The 20,450-nt window shown below is 36.5% G+C and overlaps 1 protein-coding gene across 1 annotated transcript in view; it reads right to left on the bottom strand.

The window, feature by feature from the left end:
* Window positions 1-12,350, bottom strand: part of LOC116583920 (neuronal membrane glycoprotein M6-b) — a 32,278-nt gene extending 19,928 nt beyond the window's left edge. The window contains exon 1 of the mRNA XM_032331950.1: window positions 11,880-12,350. Within this exon, the coding sequence (XP_032187841.1) occupies window positions 11,880-11,940 (61 nt within the window). The 5' untranslated portion in view covers window positions 11,941-12,350. The remainder of the gene's footprint in view (window positions 1-11,879) is intronic.
* Between the last annotated feature and the right edge of the window lie 8,100 nt (window positions 12,351-20,450).

The following is a 20,450-nucleotide window of genomic DNA, read 5'->3' as shown; positions in this document are numbered from 1 at the left end:
GAACCTAACTGAATTCATTATGCTATTTAACTGTGATCAAGAATTGTTCAATACTTCAAGACAAGCACATTATGCAGCTAAATTTACTTTTCCTGAATGGTCTTTACAGTAGACAGAGAATGACTACCCAGCATAAAGCAGAGGTGACATAAACCAGATTTCTCTTCAATTCACTGGAAAACAAAATATCTTAGGCGTTCATATGAAAGTGTGCTTTGTTTTATTTCCAAAGATGGTTGACTGTTGTCATGAAGACCAACCTACCTAAAATGGATATATGAAACTACATACAATGTGAACCAGTGTACAATACAATTCAATTTTACCATCAGATCAATACCTTCAAGATCTTTGGATACTTGAGAACTAACAGCAAGGAAGATGGACTTCCATCTTATGCTGTCATACAAATTTCTTGGAAACAAGGTGAGGGGAGAAGGCAATCGAAAGTCCAAATTCTCCCCACACTCCCAAAGCAAGAAAAACTGTAACTCTTAGCCTTATGTTCCACTACATAAAAAACCTGTTGATATGGTGTTGTTCACCCTCTCACCCATTGTAGAATGGTGTAAAGAACTAGATATTGCCTGCTTTCCTAGCTAATGAAGTTACAGCTGGTCTTCATTGGACAGAGATGTGTGGCCTCAGGACTGTGCTATTCAGTATTATAGGCACTAGCATATGTAGTTATTTAAATTATTTAAAATTAAATTAAAAAAATCAATTTAGTGGTGCTGGTCATATTTCATAGGTGCAATATCAGAGAGCATTCCATGACTGCCAAACAGTACTTTGTAAAGTCACATTTTTGACTTGTAAAATAATTCAATTTTCACTGATGTGAGTTAAATAATAACTGGGTTCTCCTTTGAATTTCATTAATTCACACTTTTTAACAGAATTGGTGGATGCCCAGCACTGTGCTTGGCACTGAGGATACACTATGAAATAAGACATCTTTGTGTAAAGGAGATCAGTGTAACACTAGAGGCAGGCAAACAACAATTATTACAGTAGTGTGATAAGGGCCAAAATACAGACTGCTGGAGAGCCAATGATGGTGAGCAGATAGGGAAGAAGATGAGGGATGATGATTTATACTGGAGGAGGTCAGAAAGAATTTTATGCAGAAAGATCTAGTATACAGGATATATACACAGCTGACATACCAGGACTGCCATATAATCTGATAGAATGCTCATTACTTCCTGCATATTTTTGGTGCACACACACTATAGTAAGCCCACTTCCTTCCTCATTGTTCTGAGTTAGGGTGAGGTGAGGTGGCATGCCATGCTTGCCCATTAACAACAGAATTCAGCCTTCCAAATGCACAGCTGCCACTTCAAAACAGTCTTTCATCCAAAGCTTTAGAGCATAAGATTGGAGCTGCTCCCCGGCTCAGAAAGACAAATGGGGTTATAAAAATGATGACATTCAGTCCCAGATTTAGCACTAGAAAAAGGTTCATATTTTCCTTTGATTTATCTCTCTCAGGATTTTAGATACCCCATTCCATGGATCTAGTTTTGGCAGAGAAAACCAGGGACTGAAGAATTTGGGATATCTCTTCTAAGACTCATACCTTCTCAGCTGATGCAAAGCACTTCCAAAACTCTTGCATTTTTAGTAGATGATTTTATTTATAACTATAGGAATTCTGGCTCCCAGAAGTCAATATATTGATCATCTTATTGCACAAATACAGATAAAACTCTCATGGATCCTAACTGCAAATAAGACAAGAAACTTCTGTTATAATAAAGGGAAATATATGAAATAATATAGCAAAATGGAGAGCTTCTTTTTATTTTGTTGATCAGTTCTCTGCAGGTTTAAAATTGCTTCTGTGGTACATATCTGAGCAGCCACATACCCCCGCTTTTAAGTTGTATGTGAGTCTAGAAAGTATCTCTATCTGTAGTGTGTTAAGATATGTTTGAACCCAGGAGAATGGCTATATGCTACACCTCATTCCAAAAAAATCAAAATTAATGCACAGAGTTAACAAGAAAACGTTAAAGATATTGTCTAAATCTGATATTGATACTAGGAATGCTTCTAAATTTATAGAATTTGTGAACAGAAATTCATGTATTCATGTGTATCATATGTATGTTATAGACGTGGTGCTAGAGTCCATGATGGTGTTCTTTTTTTAGGCTGGCCTCATGTGCATGTACATGTGCTTGTGGCCTGTTTATTCACATAGGACATATTTTCGTTTAACAACTGAGCCATTGAATGAGTCTTTGTTTTCTCAGTTTAATTATGTAAAATATTAAATAAGTTTTTAACACAGGTGTCTGAATTTTAATTTTTTTAGAAGCCCTGAACATTATGTAGCCTTTCCTGGGTGTATCCTGGGACGGAGATGTAGGGTTTCTTATAACGTATGTACATAGTAGTGTTCTATTTCATAGTGTTAGAAATACAAGCCTAGAAATGCAAACATAATCTTCCCTACCATGTCATTCTGAGTACAGTGACCATCAGACTCTGTGAAAGTATTCCCCATGTGCTACAATTAATGATTTCTCCTTTGCTCTGAAAGTTGGCAACAAGTACTATTGTTACTCCTGACAGAATCAATGTTAAGTTTCTCCTAAAACAGTGGTAGTCAAACTGTAGCCTATATTTTTGTAAATAAAGTTTTATTGGAACACAGGTATGCCTACTTTCTTACAAATTGTGACTCTTTTTTCACATGGCAGAGTTGAATAGTCAAAAGAGAGTTCATGTCTTATAAAGCCTAAGACTCTACTCTATAGTAAAAATTTGCAGACCCATATCTGGAAGCAGTGGTACTCAGAGTATGAACCACATACCAGAAGCATTAGCATTACCTAGTAACACACTAAAAATGGGAAATCTTGGACCCCACTCGAAAACAACTAAATCAGAAACTGGGAGTTAATCCAGTAGTCTGTTTTTAAATAAACCTTCTGTGTAATTTTGGGGGTGCTTAATTTTGAGAACCTCTGTTTCTGGTTTCTGACCAAAGTGGAATAACAGGGACCACATTTCCTCTCCTTCTTGAATCAGGTAAAAAACTGCACAGAATATATAAAAAGCATGGAAAGGGCACAAGCGGTCTACTGGAACTTGATCAATCAGGGCTTTCTAAGTGGCATTAAGGATTCTGGTTTTAGCCTCAGAACCAGGTGAAGCCATGGAATAAGCCTTCATTTACCTAGTTTCTGGCTAAAGAGGATTTTAGGTTTGAATTCACACAAAAACTTCAGTGTGCATTAGCCTAACACAGTTCAAATATAAACTACATAGTAGGGAGAAAAAACATGGATCAGTGCCTCTAACTCTCAATGGCTACTTTGTCTCCAGCATTCCTGAAACTTTTTGTGCAGAACAACAAAATAAAACACATTTTGTCCTCAGGCTTGCAGATAGTTGTTGCCATGGCTATAAATTCACAAAGGCCTAATGATCTGCCCTAATAGTGTCTGTAATCCTGGCAGCAGATTTAATGCTGGCTCAAAAGGAGGGCCAGGAGTTAACAATGGCTATATTCTTCCTTAGGGAACGAATGTCATACACACACACACACACACACACACACACACACATCCCGATATACAGCATTCCTAACTACTTATGATGTAATTGATAAGGTGAAGCCTGAGCTTTAGGATTCCTAACTACTGATTTATAATGAGCCACAAAATTAAAAAGAAAACACGCCAAGTTTACATCTTTTAGACAACCAGCAATAGGAAAATAGAGGTGGAAAGAATCTGACTTACAGAAGCAAAAGTGAATGTATATAGGCCTCCCTGATTCAAAATGGTCTACATGGCAGTTCTCAGTAAGGGTGAGTATGGCTCAGAGGACATTAAATAATATCTGAAGATATTTTTGTTTGTTACTTTGTGGCAGGGAGTGGTGTTACTGGATGCCAGTGGCTAAAGTTCAGGCATGCTACTAACACTGTACAATGCACAGTATGGCCCCTACAAAAGAGAAGGTCTCTAGAAAGGAACTGCATTCGTGACTCAGGCTGTCCCTGTGAAGAGTCACAGGCAGAGCTAATGTCAGTAGTGCCCAAGGGTGAGAAACTTTGCTCTGTTCATTCTGTACAATCCTTGTCTGAGATATTTGGCAACACTGCCAAATGCTAATTTTTAAATAAAAAAAACAATGCTTATAACAAAATTAATTTCAAATAAAATGTATTAAAAATCAGTTCATTAGAATCATCTGGAGAATATTTTAAAAATCCTAAAGCTCAGGCTTCACCTTATCAATTACATCAGAAGTTCTATGGACAGAATGTATGAGTTTGTTTTTTAAAGCTCTTCATATGGTTTCAATGACCAGTCATAATTAAGAAGTATTATAGAGCAGGAAGTGGCAAACTGTGATGCAGGGATCAAAACAACCCTGTCAAGAACGGTATTTGCATTTGTAATATGTTGGAAGAAAAGGAAGGAAGAAAGAGAGGGAGAATGAAAGAAAAGAAAAAGAAAACATAAAAAAAAAGAAAAAAATTAAACTCGAGTAAAGGAGAAAAATTCAAAAGAAGATCTTGTGAAACATGAAGAGTTTTATTGGCAGATAGTCACATTCATTTTTTTTTTTTAATTGTCAATGGGTGCAGTTAAAAGGCAGAGAACAACCATAGATATTTACTATCTGGCCCTTTGTAAGAAAATTCTACAGGCCCCTCTGAAAGAACAGTGGTTCTCAAATTTCAATGTGAATATAAATCCCTTTGGGATCTCATTAAAATGCTGATTCTATAAAAAAGGCAGGGCTGGGATGCCTGGGTGGCTCAGTTGGTTGGACGACTGCCTTTGGCTCAGGTCATGATCCCAGAGTCTCCGGATCGAGTCCCGCATCGGACTCCCAGCTCCATGGGGAGTCTGCTTCTCCCTCTGACCTTCTTCTCGCTCATGTTCTCTCTCACTGTCTCTCTCTCTCAAATAAATAAAATCTTAAAAAAAAAAAAAAAAGCATTTCTTACCTTTACCAGGTGCTTAGATCCTGCCAGTTCCAACAACTCCACTTGGAGTCATGGGGTGGATTATACATTTTATCAAGACTGGGTCTCTGCAGCCCTATGAAATAGGTCTGTAACATCAAAACTCTTCATCAAAGTACTGGCATGCCCTCAGGGCGCCTGTGTGGCTAAGTGGGTTAAGCCTCTTGCCTTCAGCTCAGGTCATGATTTCATGGTCCTTGGATAGAGACCCACATTGTGCTCTCTGCTTGGCAGGGAGCCTGCTTCCCCCTCTCTCTCTGCCCGCCTCTCTGCCTACTTGTGATCTCTCTCTGTCAAATAAATAAATAAAACCTTAAAAAAAATATTGTCATGTTCTCAATTTTTTCACTGTATTGCCTTTGTATAATAAAATTAGTTATGCTAATCTGAAGGGGCACATGCACTGCAATATTCATAGCAGAAATGTCCACAATAGGTAAACTATGGAAAGAACCTAGATGTCCATCAACAGATGAATGGATAAAGAAGATGTGGGATATATATACAATGGAATACTATGCAGCCATCAAAAGAAATGAAATCTTGCCATTTGCAAAGACATGGATGGAACTGGAGGGTATTATGCTGAGGGAAATAAGTCAATCGGAGAAAGACAACTATCATATGGTCTCCCTGATATGAGGAATTTGAGAGGCAGGGTTAGGGGTTGTGGGAAGTAGGGAAGGGAAAACTGAAACAAGATGGGATCAGGAGGGAGACAAACCAGACCTGAGTAGACAAGAAAGAGGCTATTTATTGGCTTTGATTCTTTCCTTCTCAAAAGTATCTACTGATGTTAAAACAGAGAAATATAAATCAGAAGGGCCAGAAAGACATTTGGGAGTAACCACTGTATTCTCAGAGGTAAGGTTATTGCTGGCACAGTTCTCAGCCCCATGACATACATGTGTTAATACCCTTCTCCATTATTTCTTTGGACATTGGAAATACTGTGGTCAACTCAAAGACAAATCTCACTGTACACTGTTCCTTTAAGGTGACAAAAAAGGGAAAAGGGAGAAGATAGGTAAAAGATGAGGTGAAATGGAGAAGGAGAGAGAAAAAAAGTTCACTAAAATCCTTTAAGGGCCACTCTGTCCAAACCCATGTGAAATAGTTAATACATCAAGAAAAACATAAAATAATACTAAGTTGAATGTGTCATCCCAAATAACATTATAGCTATATAATATCTATGTTATATATAGATATATACAATGTTTGAAGCTAGCATTGTATCCCAGATAGACATAGATTGTACTGGTGGTTCTTTGAACCTAAGTACATCCAGTGATTCCTGCAAATTTCCATTTCAGCCCTGCTGTTCACTGCTAATTTCAGGTAGTAAAGAGTCAGCGTCTTTATATCCAGGAAATGTTGTATATTAGCAGTTTTATTTATTGTTTTGCCATAGAGTTAAACTAATACTGGCATAGATACATACGTTTGCTATCAAAATGCAGTTCTTTATATGAGCTTATTAACTCAGCATGGTAAATGGAAAATTTATTGAATCTCAACCTCTGATTTTGAATTTAAATTTATATAAACCATCAAAATGTTTTTATTTCATTTTTCCCACCATGCTTTCTCTCCTCTACTCCTAAAATTGTCATTTTAGGCAGACACTAATTCTATACTAAAAATTTTGTTTCTCACAATATTTTTCTTTATGCCTACTTCATTTTCAAACCAAAAGTACAATATAATTATTGCTAACTGATAAGAAAAAAATGAATAAAGGTGCACACTTCATAATGGTTCTCAGCCCAAGTCCTGAAGAATGTGACAAGTAATCCTGAAGTTTTCTGATTCTATGGTGAAATTGCTGCCTTCTTATCGATGTCTGCAATATTCTGTCACACCATCTGTCATACCCAGCACTTTGGAGAAATAAATATTCTGTCACACCCAGCACTTTGGAGAAATAAATGTACCTTACAGTCCTAGAATGTTATAGATTACATCCTGCTCCAATTGCCTTTCAGTGTTATAGAAAAAAGGCTGCTGGTTTAGGGTTACACCATTACTTACTGAGATACACAGTGGCTTTGTGGAGTCAGGTCCCTATGTGATAATATGATTGTATTTCTCAATATTCACTGAAGATCAGGGAAGAAAATATTCTCTAAATTTGTTTAGGACAAAGTAGGTATATAGTAACTTGTTGATTCAAATCTTGAAATCCCTAAAAAACCATAAAGTTGATACGGCCAATTCATGTCTGAGAATCCCATAAATTCTAGTAAGGGGTTATGTTCCCCTGCAGTGCTACAAATAGTAAAGATAAAAAAGATAATTCTGACATTGAAATGGGTAATTATTTCACCCATGGGTGAGCATATAACTCTCTACTGTGCACATAAGATCACTAAGGATAAGGACCTAACAATCAAGTGTCCTGACTCGTATACTTAAAATCTCACAAAGCCTTTATCATCATGTTAAATGCACTGTACCTGCTTTTTTAGCTGTCATAGCCACAGAAAGATATAGGTATGTCTATCATTCTATTTTTTACAAATGAAGAAACCAAGGGCAATGAGATGGTAAATCACTTGACCACAAGCATTCAGCAAAAGGGTAGAGAATCCTCGGTATGGACCTGGGAAATTTTGACTCCATAGTGCACACTTCTGAATATACCATATCATATTACTGTGATTTGGACATTTGGTGCCTTTTTTGGGGTCAATAGTGGTTAGTTCAGCAAGAGTTTCTTTTGAGTTCCCTCAGATATGATCTATGCTTCTGTGCCTCCTAAAGAAATAATCTAATTCTAGTTCAGTAATGTCAATTCAGAATTCTAAAAACTTCGTAAGCCTCAACCTTCCCTAGATTTTTAAAAAAATTTCTTGCTCAAGACATCTCTCAGATCTAAGTTATGCAACATTTTCTAAAAATTAAGAAGTGGGCTAGTGCAAAGAACCAGAAGATTAAATTACCTTATGGTTTGATCTGACTTTCACTTCTTATAGTGGCTGTGAATCTCTCACACTGATCCTAACCAAAAGGATTTTATCTGTAAAACTTTACCCTCATCTTAACAAGGTATTCTTACATACCCAGAACAAGTAGATCTCTAATAAATATTTATTAAGTAAATACTAGGTTAAAAGCAAAAAAGCAATAGTCTTATGATTGAATGTTACTGTCCTCCCTGAATTTATATATTTGAAGCCCCAGCACCATAGTGATGGTATTTGGAGATAGGGTCTTTGTGTTTGGGGGTTAGATGAAGTCATCAGGATGAGGCCCGGCGATGGGATTTATATTCTTATAGTAAAAGACCAGACTGATTGTGTTATCTTTGCTTGACTGATCTGGGACTTCTCTACTGAAAATGGAACAATAAAACTCACTCTTTTTGGTGAGTTTGCTGACTATGGACTTGTTTCTACAATGTGCTACTGTTCCTGTTTCTCTAAAGAAGACTAAGACAATACTGATTCTGAGAAGTGAAAGTGCTACTGTAACAAATACCTAAAAGTGTGGAAGTGGCTTTGGAAATGGGGAGATTCTGGTAAAGTTTTTGAGGTACATGTTTTAAAAAAAAAGCGCAGATTGCCATGAATGAATGAAATATGAACACTTGAAGACAATTCTGAAGAAAGCTCAGAAGGAAAAAAAGAAGAGCTATAAAAAAAGCTTCCATATTCTTAACATATAAATAAACATGAACAGAGTATTGGTAGAAATATGTCAATAAGAGACTATTCTAGTAAGATCTCAGATGGAAATGAGGAACATGCTATTGAACAATGAAGAAAAGACAATTCTTTTTTATGATGTGCAAAGAACTTGACTGAATAATACTTATGTCCAGTGTTTGAAGAAGATATATTTGATTCCTCCTGACTGTTTATAATAAAATGTGAGAGAAAAGAAATTGAAGGAGTTGTTAAATAAATAGGAACCAGAACTTTAAAATGTAGAAAATGTCCATTTTCTGTCCATTGTAAAAAAAAAAAAAAAAAAAAGAGAGAGAGAGAGAGAAAGGACAAGTTTTCAAAAAAGAACAGCAAGATTATGGAAAACATCTTGATAAGGAGGTTAGTATGTATATAAAGCACAGATCTAATAAACCATGTCAATGAACTCAGGAATACAGATAGGACCGAACCCCCAGAAACACTACTGGTGAGAACTGATGAAGGAAGGCTACAAAGTTGTTACCCTTCAAAAAAGGGAAAAAATACCCCAAAGCAATTGATAGATCATCAGAGCTGTTATTTCACATTTAAATTTTCTAAACAGTAAAAGAAGATGGTATTACAACTCCTACTTATAACTGGTAACATCTGTCCAGCCACAGTTTTCTCTATGAGTCCATTGTTTAGATATTTTCTCTTTAGATGTCTTCCTTGGCATATGCTTACACAGTGAATATTATCAATCATTATTCAACCATCACATTTTGATTTAATTTAAAGTTATCAATTTTAAAACTGCCAGTTTCTTAGAGCGATCCCTAAGAAACCTTGTATCCTTTCCTTTCTTTTAAAATCCCTGAGTATCAACTAAGTAGTTACAAATTTTGGTCACCTACTTGTGTTCTGTGATGGATATAAAATTGTTTCAAACACAGTCTTTCTTCAGGACTTGGTATAGTTTTGGATTACAACAGGATGTCATTCTGATGTATTTTAAAGAAACAGTTGTCTTAAATAGGTATCGGTGAATCACAGCAGTTAAGATATGTTGTTCAGACTAAATTCTTCAGAAAGGATACTAACTTGAAAAGCTGAGGCCAATTTATATCCAAAAGTTTAAATTATATCCTTATATATATTATATTCTAATAACTATCAAATGCTATTTGTTTATAGGCTACAGAGTATTGCAATAACACCCCAAATTAAGAGAGTGGCATTGAATCTAATGCCAACAACTGAAAGAAAATGAGAAAAGAGGAGGGGGGGAGTACATATAAAATTACATGAGGTGATAAAATGTATAGGATTAAATTTAGTAGTAAAATTCCTTGCTGAAAGAAAAAAAAAGAATATGAGTTGGGATTTACTTTTACTGATCTTCAACAAAACAGGTTGTAATCACAATGTGACCTACCAAAAATGCTGCTCTAGAGGTTGGCTTATCTACTAATTGTCATGAAAACAAACAAGTGTTTGAGTATGCTTGTCATTCCACCATCACTTCAGATTTAAAGTTTAAAATAAACGTTTATTCCATTGAAATTATCATACAAAGACTGTAACTGACATACTTTCTTGATTTATTTTAAATTTAAGATTAAAAATTAAATCTGAAGGAATAGTGAAGTGATAAGTCTAATGCCTACTATATGTACTGGTAATGAAAATGGGCCAGGAAACTGGGAAACTACAAAGATGATGATGGTGATGATTTTCTGCAATTACCATATTTGCTTGTTTGTATTTTTCAGTTTTGGTAGCTTTTAAAATTCTTTTTCCAGGGGGACACCTGGGTGGCTCAGTTGGTTAAGCAGGTGCCTTCGGCTCAGGTCATGATCCCAGGGTTCTGGGATGGAGTCCCACATCGGGCTCCTTGCTCGGCAGGGAGCCTGCTTCTCCCTCTGACTCTGCCTGCCTCTCTGTCTGCCTGTGCTCACTCGCTCTCTCTCCCTCTGTCTCTGACAAATAAATAAAATCTTTAAAAAAAAATTCTTTTTCCAGAATTGCCTTTAACTTCTTCTTTTGGTGTTTTGCAGTAGATAGGTTTGATGCAAGAACTGGAATAAACTAACAATTTATAAATAAAATTGCTGTTTATGAGACATAAAGTCTTATGTACAGAAGAAATCCCATAGAAAACAGTCTCTATAATGGCATGCCAATTTGAGATCTATGTGAAATTGCTGTTTTTATAGGTGTATAACTGTTGACTACCAGCAATTTCAGACAGTACAATGTACAGATTCATAAGTAAAACACACTTGTGCCTTCACCTTGAAGAATTACTATGTTTAGAGATGTTCAGTGTTTGCTGTAGCCTTGAGAAATAACCTTAATAATAAAGTTTCTGTGGGTATAGAGTACGTTCTTGTGCCTTTTGATAATCTGTAACTTTGGATGAGGAAAATAAATTCCAATGCAGAAAGATGACCTTCACATAGCAGTGGCTGAGAAAATTCTATGTGCTATTGAACTTGAAATCAATTATTACCTAAGAAAAGACATTAATTTTTCCTTCTGTTTTCTAGCATTTTCTTACTGCAAACACTTCTCCAAAAAATCCACTTTGCATGTCAGAACCATGATATGTTCCAAAATTCCATCTAAGGAACAGGACCTTTATCTATTTGCATTCATCAAATCTCTAAATTGTACATAGTAGAAGACATTCTCTTTTAAACTCCTTTAAACAGCAGTAGGTGACTAAGTTGATACTGTGTCTCTCAAGCTTCGAATGTAGTTACTGTATGTCATAGTTAGAACTTGGATACACAAAAATAACAATCATATTAGATAAGAAAATTAGAGAAATATAGAGAATCACTATAGCATTAGCAGAACCAAAGCATATTTAATAGTTCTTCCTTGTCATTAGGAGGAAACAAGGTATTGCACGTAATTGGAATATAACTCAGAATATCGAAATTAAGTTATGACTCATTCCATTAACGAAAAAAAAAAAAAAGTTTCCCCATCCCAAGGTGACTAAGTGCATACATCTTTTTGGGAAATCCACAGTAGGTAAGATCTGGAACAGGACTGGGCTGAAGGAAGGCTGCTCTATTAATTTAACATCAGCCTACAGGCAAAAACCACCCAGAAAGCAAGACCATGCCAGAGGGATTGTTTCAGAGCTATTTTCCAAGAGACACAAAACCGGGCTACCCCTTTGAAAGCACCACAGTGAAAAGCTGGAAACAGGCTATTGTCAGAGCGCTGGGTACCTTTTCTCTCTTGGCTTTGTTCAGTATTTTCCTCGGCTGCAGTTTCCATGGCTGGCTTCATACCATCCACCAAAAATGCTTTTCCCCGCTCCCCCAACACACACTTTTCCCCTCCTCTTCCTTTTCTTTTGGGCTCCCCTCCGTCTCTTATTTACACCGCGTGATTGAGAGGTTTTGTTCTTCCCTACAGTAGATTACAGTCCCTTCCAAGATGCAAAAGGCTCGGCAGCGTCCGTTTCCCCTCTGCCTACTGGTCCACAAAGACGGCTGCCAAGGAGCCGGCAGCCGCACGTCAGCGAGGATCCCAGTTAGAACGCGGCCATCCTGCGCCCAGTGCCACTGCGGCTCCCCGGGGGACGGCCGCGCCCCCGCCCGCCTGCCCGCGCAGCTCGCTCCCGGCCAACTGCACCCACTGAATGCTAATCAGCTCTCCCAGGGAGGAACAGATTTGTGACATCAGAGGACGGGATGTGGAGGAGAAGGGGAGGGAGGGGGGGAGAGAGCGCGTGCGAGCCCCCTCCCACCACGTGACTCAGCTGGTCGGCCTTCTCTTCCCGCGGCAGAATGCCGGGCTTCCATCCCTGCAAACTCCTCCCTCATTGGGGGACCCCCTGGTGGGGCATCACAGGCCGGCTGAAGTTCGTTGACCCCACCCCGAGGTCAGAGGACCAGCCCAGGATCTCTGCTGCATTCGCTTTCTTTAGTATTTCTCTTTCATGCAATGGATAGATTAACTAATTCATTCTAGAATATATACTAGATATAAAAACGTACATTTTAATACACCTTAAAAGGGAAACAAAATTCTAGGGGGAAGAAAACTCAAACGTGGATATGGCAATAGCAGCATACTAATTATTAGAATGAATATCTTGATCTATAGCTAAATATGTGATTTTAAAAAAAGCTCAAGCCCAATTTCATAAAGAGGCACTGTCTCTTTTAAAATAACCATAATATGCTACAATATGCTATCCCTAGCTAATATTTTGGAAGATTCTGGAATGACTATCAAAATATAGTGGATTTTCTCACTGAGCACTTTATTAACAGGAGCTCCTCGTTGAAAGTCACCACTATGTTTTAACATTCTTAATGTTCAGCATAAAGATTGTTGTACTTATTCTATTCTTTTGATGCTCGTTTTACAAGCTTTCTTTCCATCCAGGCATACCCAGATATTAAGATATCAAAGTGTTCAACCCATCCAAGCATATGAGCCTTTATTATGGTTTTAAGCTACAGCTTCTGTTCAATATCTGTTCAATATTTTAAACATCTTATTAACAGCTTACTTTTATACTCTTTTTCTTTATACTCTCTCTATATGTGTATCTACCAAATATGCATATAAACTCGAGTACATATACATATAAGCTCAAGTGACATAGTGGGATATTTAACTCAATATACTCAATATATTAATACTAGAATATAAACTCAGAATATATATTATATATTATAAATTATATATACAGTTATATGTATAAAACAATTTATTGTATATATCTACTACATATATTATATATTATATATTTATTGTATATACAATGTACTATTATATGCTTATATATTATGTTATAAATTATATATTTTATATATCATACAATATTTATTTATAATATATAATATATAAATTATATAGATAAATATATATATTTATACTAAAGTTAAATGCTGAATAACCATTGATAACCATAGGCCAAACTATTCTTTTACTGTGAATGGATCTTTTTTGTTACTGTTGTTTTTCGAGAGGTGCTGGTGAAGAGAGGTACAGAATCTTAAGCAGGATCCACACCCAGTGCTCAATCTCACAATCTTGAGATCGGGACCTGAGCATAATTCAAGAGTGGGGCACTTTACCAACTGAGCCACCCTGGCACCCTTGGATGGAATTTTTTAGTTGACTTTACTTAACTTCCATTCCTGGATGGAATTCACCGTTCCTGAGAGCTTTTTGTTCTAAACCTAAAAAGAAAAGTGTGTAAAATACTAAATTAAAATTATATAGCAATCTGATCTTTTAATGTTTTAGATAGTCCTTAAACCCTTATGTTCAGTACCTCTGTCTGTTAAACCAAGAAGGAACTTTTGATATCATTTTGACTAATTTCAACATTTTCCTTAATTTTTCATCTTTCTTTTTTCCTATTGTTCAAGAAGACTATGCTATAATTAATTGGTCCCTTAAATAATGGTCTAGGAAATATTATTGTTTTATAGTGAGGAGATAGAGAAGTATGGTGAGCCTAAATCTGCTGATTTCTGAAAAATATTAGTTTGTGGTGTGACTATCTATACAGAAAACTAAATTATGTAGTCCATTAGAATAGTGTAAAAGTATTTTTGTAAATAGTACTAGGTCCATTTAGCCACAAAGATGATAAATGTTGGTTTGTGACAATGTATCACTAGTATTTCAAATGAGGATTAAAATCAAAACAAAAGTTAATTCAGTATGAAGGAACAATCCAAATTACCTGTTATTTGTTTGTTTTCCTCTTATTTTTCAATTGACATAATTGGCATAATTTTTATTGATATATACTTGACATGTCACATTATATGGTTCTCTCTCATCCTGCAACTGGAAGATTTGCACCCACTGCTGGTTAAGAAACTCTCACAGAAGAGGGATCTCCCCTCTTGTGTTACAGGCTTCTGTAAAGTCCCTGATTTCCTCCTGTCTATATTCAACTTGCCTACCTCTCAGGCAGCACAGTGCTCCTGTATTTTATCTCAGGGACAAGGCTGGGTTTCAAACCTCCAGGTTTTAGTGACCTGGCACAGTGTGGACCTGTGCTGATCCTGTGGGGGTGGGTCTTACCATGCTGTGTCTGGTGACTCTTTGTCCCATAAAAGCACTCACAAAATCACACTGGCACTTGGAGTTTATTGTAGAGCCCAGCAAAGAGCCAACACCAACGTTTTTTGCCCTCAGCTGGTGTCTCTGCTCCTATGTTAATGAATGGAACACCCACTGGTGCTGCCAGCTCTTGAGTCCCAAAGAGGTTGTCCATCTCTCCTAAATATATTCCAACAAGGAAACTATTTCTCTCCACATCCCAGGGGATCCTCAGATCATGTTGTGCACTCCCAGGGTTCCACCTTCTGCTCCTTGGAGCACTGCTAGGCCCACTGGATGCAATCCCAGTGATGGCGGCAACTTCTAAAAATTCAGACATTGAGTTCTGCTTCTTATAAAACCTTGTGGCCATCACCTGCTCTAGTTCTCCCACTCAGTGGTTCTGGTGAAATGTTTCTCTTGCGCACTCTTTTTCTTGTTGCACTGCTTTCTCTTTCTTTCTCTCTCTCTCTCTCCGCCCCCTCTCTGAGATCTAGGCTTCTTCCCCTCTGCCACATCAGCAATTCTTTGCTCTTTGGAATCACATCTCTGAACCTCCTACCTTCCATGATGTTGCTTCTCTTCTCCCTCTAGTTTTGCACTTCATTCTCTCAGCATTCAGATAGATTTCTAGGATTTTTGGAATGATTGATATCTAGCTGTGTTCAAGAGTTGTCACAAGCTTCGAGTCCCCATGTTGATACCTGCTTTGGTATCAAATCTAAGAAATCCTCGCAAAAAGTGATATTAAGGATCTTACTGAGTATATTTTCTCTAGGAGTTTTACAAGTCTTATTTTCTAATTAAATCCGTTTTGAATTTATTTTTGTGTATGATGTAAGATAGTGGTTCAATTTCATTCCTTTTCATGTAGCTGTCCAGTTTTTCTAGCATCATTTGTTGAAAAGACTCCTCCATTCCCTTTTGCATATTCTTGGGTCCTTTTTAATAAACTGACCATATTTGCATGGATTTATTTTTAAACTCTACTCTGTTCCACTGATCTATATATCTGTTTTCATAGCAATACCATACTGTTCTGATTCCTATGGTTTTATAATACAATTTTAAATCAGAAAGAAAGATGCCCCCTGCCTTATCCCTTTGTTAATGTTGCGTTAGCTATTTTGCATCTTTTCTGGTACTATGCAAATTTTAGAATTGTTTGTCCTATTTTTGCGAAAGATGCCACTGGCATTTTAATACAGATTTCACTGAATCTGTAGATTACTTTGAGTAGTATGGGCATTGTAACAATATTAATTCTTTCAATTCATGAAGATGGAATATCTTTATATTTATCAATGTCTGCTTTAATTCACCTCCCAGGTCCTCAGCAACTGTATTTAGTATGAATTAATAGAAAAAAAAGAGAGAGAGAAGAGAGAGAGATGAAGAGTACAAAGGAACTGTGATTAAAATTTTGGGAACATTGAATTTTAAATGAAAAGGGGAAAGGAAAACCTTTAGAGGGATAGCAAAGGATGCCGTCGGTTAAGCATCTGCCTTCAGCTCAGGTCATGATCCTAGAGTCCTGGGATTGAGTCCTGGCTTATGCTTCCTGCTCAGCGGTGGCCTGCTTTTCCTTCTGCTTGCTTCTCCCTCTGCTTGTGTTCTTTCTCTGTCTCTCTCTCTGACCAATTAATAAATAAAATCTTAAAAAAAAAAAAATAAAGGTATGGTAAAAGAGACCAAGAAGGAAAAATAGGACATACAGGGAAATTAGGGAAACATGAGATAATGGAATTAGGAAGTTAGTTAAACTTTTGTATAGGGTTAAATAAAGGGTCAGGAAAGAGCAGAAAGGAAAAGGATTAGCAAACAGAAAGTAGCTTTTACTGCCAAGTAACCACTGGAACTTCATTAAGAATAGTTTTGGTTAAATAGCAGAGACAGATGTGAGGCAACCCAGTATTTTTTACAGTTATTACTAACAAAATAGGACACTTCTCTTATCCAACTTAACTTTAAACATATACATAGGGCTTTATGTCCCTGCCTAAACATCCTGGTTCATTTTTGTAACCTCTCCTGATAATTTTAAATTTGTCTTTCATTACCTATTAAATTAATTATACTCCCAGGTTAGTTTTATCTCCAACTGCAATAAACATGTTTTATCTATGTTATATGGTTGCAATCTAAATTATTTCTGGAAATAATGAGCACAAGACCCAAATGAGGGAATCCTGTTGTGTACAACCACAATGGGTATGCTACCATTCTGGTTCCCTCCTACGTGAGTTACTCCCTTTATTTGTTTCCTTTTTAATAACTATTATATCCATATATTTTTTAAAGATTTTATTTGTTTATTTGACAAAGAGAGAGATTACAAGTAGGCAGAGAGGCAGGCAGGGGTTGGGGGGGAAGCAGGCTCCCTGCTGAGCAGAGAGCCTGATGTGGGGCTCCATCCCAGGTCCCTGAGATCATGACCTGAGCTGAAGGCAGAGGCTTAACCCACGGAGCCACCCAGGCAACCTTATATTCCATATTTTTCATTAAGAATGGCACACTGCAAATACATTCTCCTAGCACGGGCTCCCAATTAACCAATCTCCCATGCATGTGCCAGTCAAGTAAAAAATATCAGGCCTTCCAGTCTCCTCATTATTAGCTGTCACATTGCAGCTATTGGAATTCTAGTTGTATCTACAAAGCAGCTAATAGTTTGCTAGAGGAGAGAGAGAGACTATGGAGGACTAGAAAAGGATCCTGAGTATACCACTTTCCATGGGCACATTGCAAAAAATACACATATCATAACTGACTCTGAAAATAGCATGAAGAATGGCAGAACTGATCCTCCACAGTTAAAGTCCTAAAGAAAAGGCCATATCAAAAAGGGCAGGAAGGGCAGAATCAAGATCAGGAACCAAAGCACAACGAGGAGGGACATTAGAAGCAACGAGGAGAAAGAGATCAAGCCTCACACCAGACACTGGCAGTCCTGTGATCCTGCAGTGCAAACAAGTTCCCATAATTTCTTGCTTTCAAAATCAGTGAGCTGAGGCTTAACTTTGGGAAAGCTGGAGTGTAATGGAAAACTGCATCTTCACTCTTCACTTGATCTTAGCCAAAAGGCCGAGAAGTGAAGAATCTCCATTCTTATAAGACCCAGCATGTTATATCATTTGGCATAAGACCCAGCACAGAAGCAACACTTGAAGAGCATCTGATTTACACATGATTTATTAACTTTTAGGACATGGCCAGAGAGGCAGGAACTGCAGGATATTTCTCCAGGAATAAAAGTGTTGGGGCATCATTCTCCTTGCCTTCCTTCAGCCCAGCTGGATAAATGCTTGTAGAAGCCAATTTTGACACACTTTATCTACCTTGCTAGCACTGCTTCCCCCATCCAAGTGTGGGGTATAACTGAAAGTAAGAAAATTATGAAAAGAAAAAAAGAAAACTGGCAAAAGCAATCAGTTATAAAGTCAGTGTAATGGATAAAACATAAAAGTAGTAAAATTAATTATATCTATAAAAATTAAGGACAGGATACACAAAACAGAAATATGAAAAATATGATACCACATATGTAAAATCTGGAGGGGGGAGTAAAAATTTAGTGCTTTTGGAATGTGTCCAAATCAAAGAACCATTAATTTAATATAGACTGCCACATAACATGGATATATTATACAATAGCCCCATGGTAACCACAAGCCAAAAATTATAAAAGGCACACAAAAAAATAAAGAGAAAAAAATCTAAATATATCCCTAAAGAAAGTCATCAAACCACAAGACAAGAGAACTAGAGAAGAAGAAAGAAACAGAGAAGAACCACAAAACAACTATAAAATAAGTAACAAGATGGTTCTAAGTACATACTTATTAATAATTACTTAAAATGTAAGTGGATTAATTGCTCCTAACAAAAGACAACGGGTGTCAGAATGCATAAAAAAGCAAGACCTATCTATATGTTGTCTAGGAGAGATTCATTTCAGACCTGAAGACAAATACAGATTGAAGGGCAGGGATAAAAAAATATTTACCCTGCAAATGAAGGGAAAAAAACCTAGGATATTAACCCTATGTCTTACAAAATAGACTTAAAGACTACAGCAAGAGACAAGACTCTACATACTGATAAAGGGAACAATTCAATATGAGACTATAACAATTGAAAATATCTTTGCAGAAACATAGGCATATCTAAATACATTTAGTAAATATTAATAGACATAAAAGGATAAATTACAGCAATACAATAATGATATGGGACATTTACATTTTACTTACATCAATGGATAGATCATTCAGACAGAAAATCATACAGAAAGAGTGACTTTGAATGACACATTTGATGAGATGGACTTAAGAAATATATACAGATCATTCCATTAAAAAGCCAGGAGAAAATACATACCTTTCAGGTGCCCACGGAATTTTTTTTTTTTTAAAGATTTTATTTATTTATTTGTTAGAGAAAGAAAGAGAAACAGCGTGAGCACAGACAGACAGAGTGGTAGGCAGAGGCAGAGGGAGAAGTAGGCTCCCCGCCGAGCAAGGAGCCTGATGTGGGACTCGATTCCAAGACACTGGGATCATGACCTGAGCTGAAGGCAGCCACTTAACCAGCTGAGCCACCCAGACGTCCTGCCCACGGAATATTTTACATAATAGATCACATGTTAGTTCTCAAAAAAAGTCTCCTTAATTTAAAAAGACTGAATTTATATCAAGCATCTTTCTAGCCACAAAGACATGAAACTAGAACTTAATTATAAGTAATGAACTGAAAGCAACATAAATATGTGTAGACTAAATAACATACTACCATATGATCACTGGGTCAATGACGAAATCAAAGAAGAAAATGATAAATAGTGAGAAAAATGAAAATGAAAACAATATGTTTCAGAATCTTTGGGGCCTAGTAAAGTATATTCTAAGAGGTAAATTTATGGTGACACAGGTTTACCTCAACAAACAAGAAAAATTTGAAATAAGAAGTTAAACCTTATACCTAACAAAACTAGGAAAAAAGAACAAACAAAACCCAATGTCAGTAAAAACAAGTTTTAAAGTTTACATTTGAAATAGAGAATAAACAAACAATAAAATATCAATAAAATTAACATATGTTTTTTTGAAAAGATAAAATTTGTAGACTATTAGCCAGGCCCATTATGAAATATAAGAGAGGTAATTTCAATAAATAAGATTAGAAATCAGAATAAAAGATTACAATGAAAAAATAAATAAATGCCAACATGTTGGACAACCTAGAAGAGATTGATAATCTCCTAGAAACATAATCTTCTAAGACTAAGTAAAAAAGAAACATAATCTGAACAGAGTGATTACTAGTGATGAAACTGAACTGATAATTTAAACACACCCTCCCCCCTGAATGACAAAAGTCCAGGGCCAGATGACTTTGTAGGTGAATTCTACTAAACATTTAAATTAGAAATAATATGATTCTTAAATTATTCCAAAAACAAAAGAGGACAGAGTATTTCCAAATTCAATGTACAGAGTCAACATTACCTTGACACCAAAACCAGACAAAGACACAACAAATAGAATTATGGAGCATTATCCCTAACAAAAAAACACAGTTAACATTATATAAAATTCAACATTCAAAGAACACTGAGCTAAAATATACTTAGAATGAATTAAATGAAGCACTGTACCTCCTTGCATAAAAATCAGTCAGTAAGAGCAACAGCAAAACACAGTTCTGCTTATGAGCATATGATC

The sequence above is a fragment of the Mustela erminea genome, chromosome Y (assembly GCF_009829155.1).
Source record: "Mustela erminea isolate mMusErm1 chromosome Y, mMusErm1.Pri, whole genome shotgun sequence".
NCBI lineage: Eukaryota > Metazoa > Chordata > Mammalia > Carnivora > Mustelidae > Mustela > Mustela erminea.
This window is presented reverse-complemented; position numbering and strand designations above follow the sequence as displayed.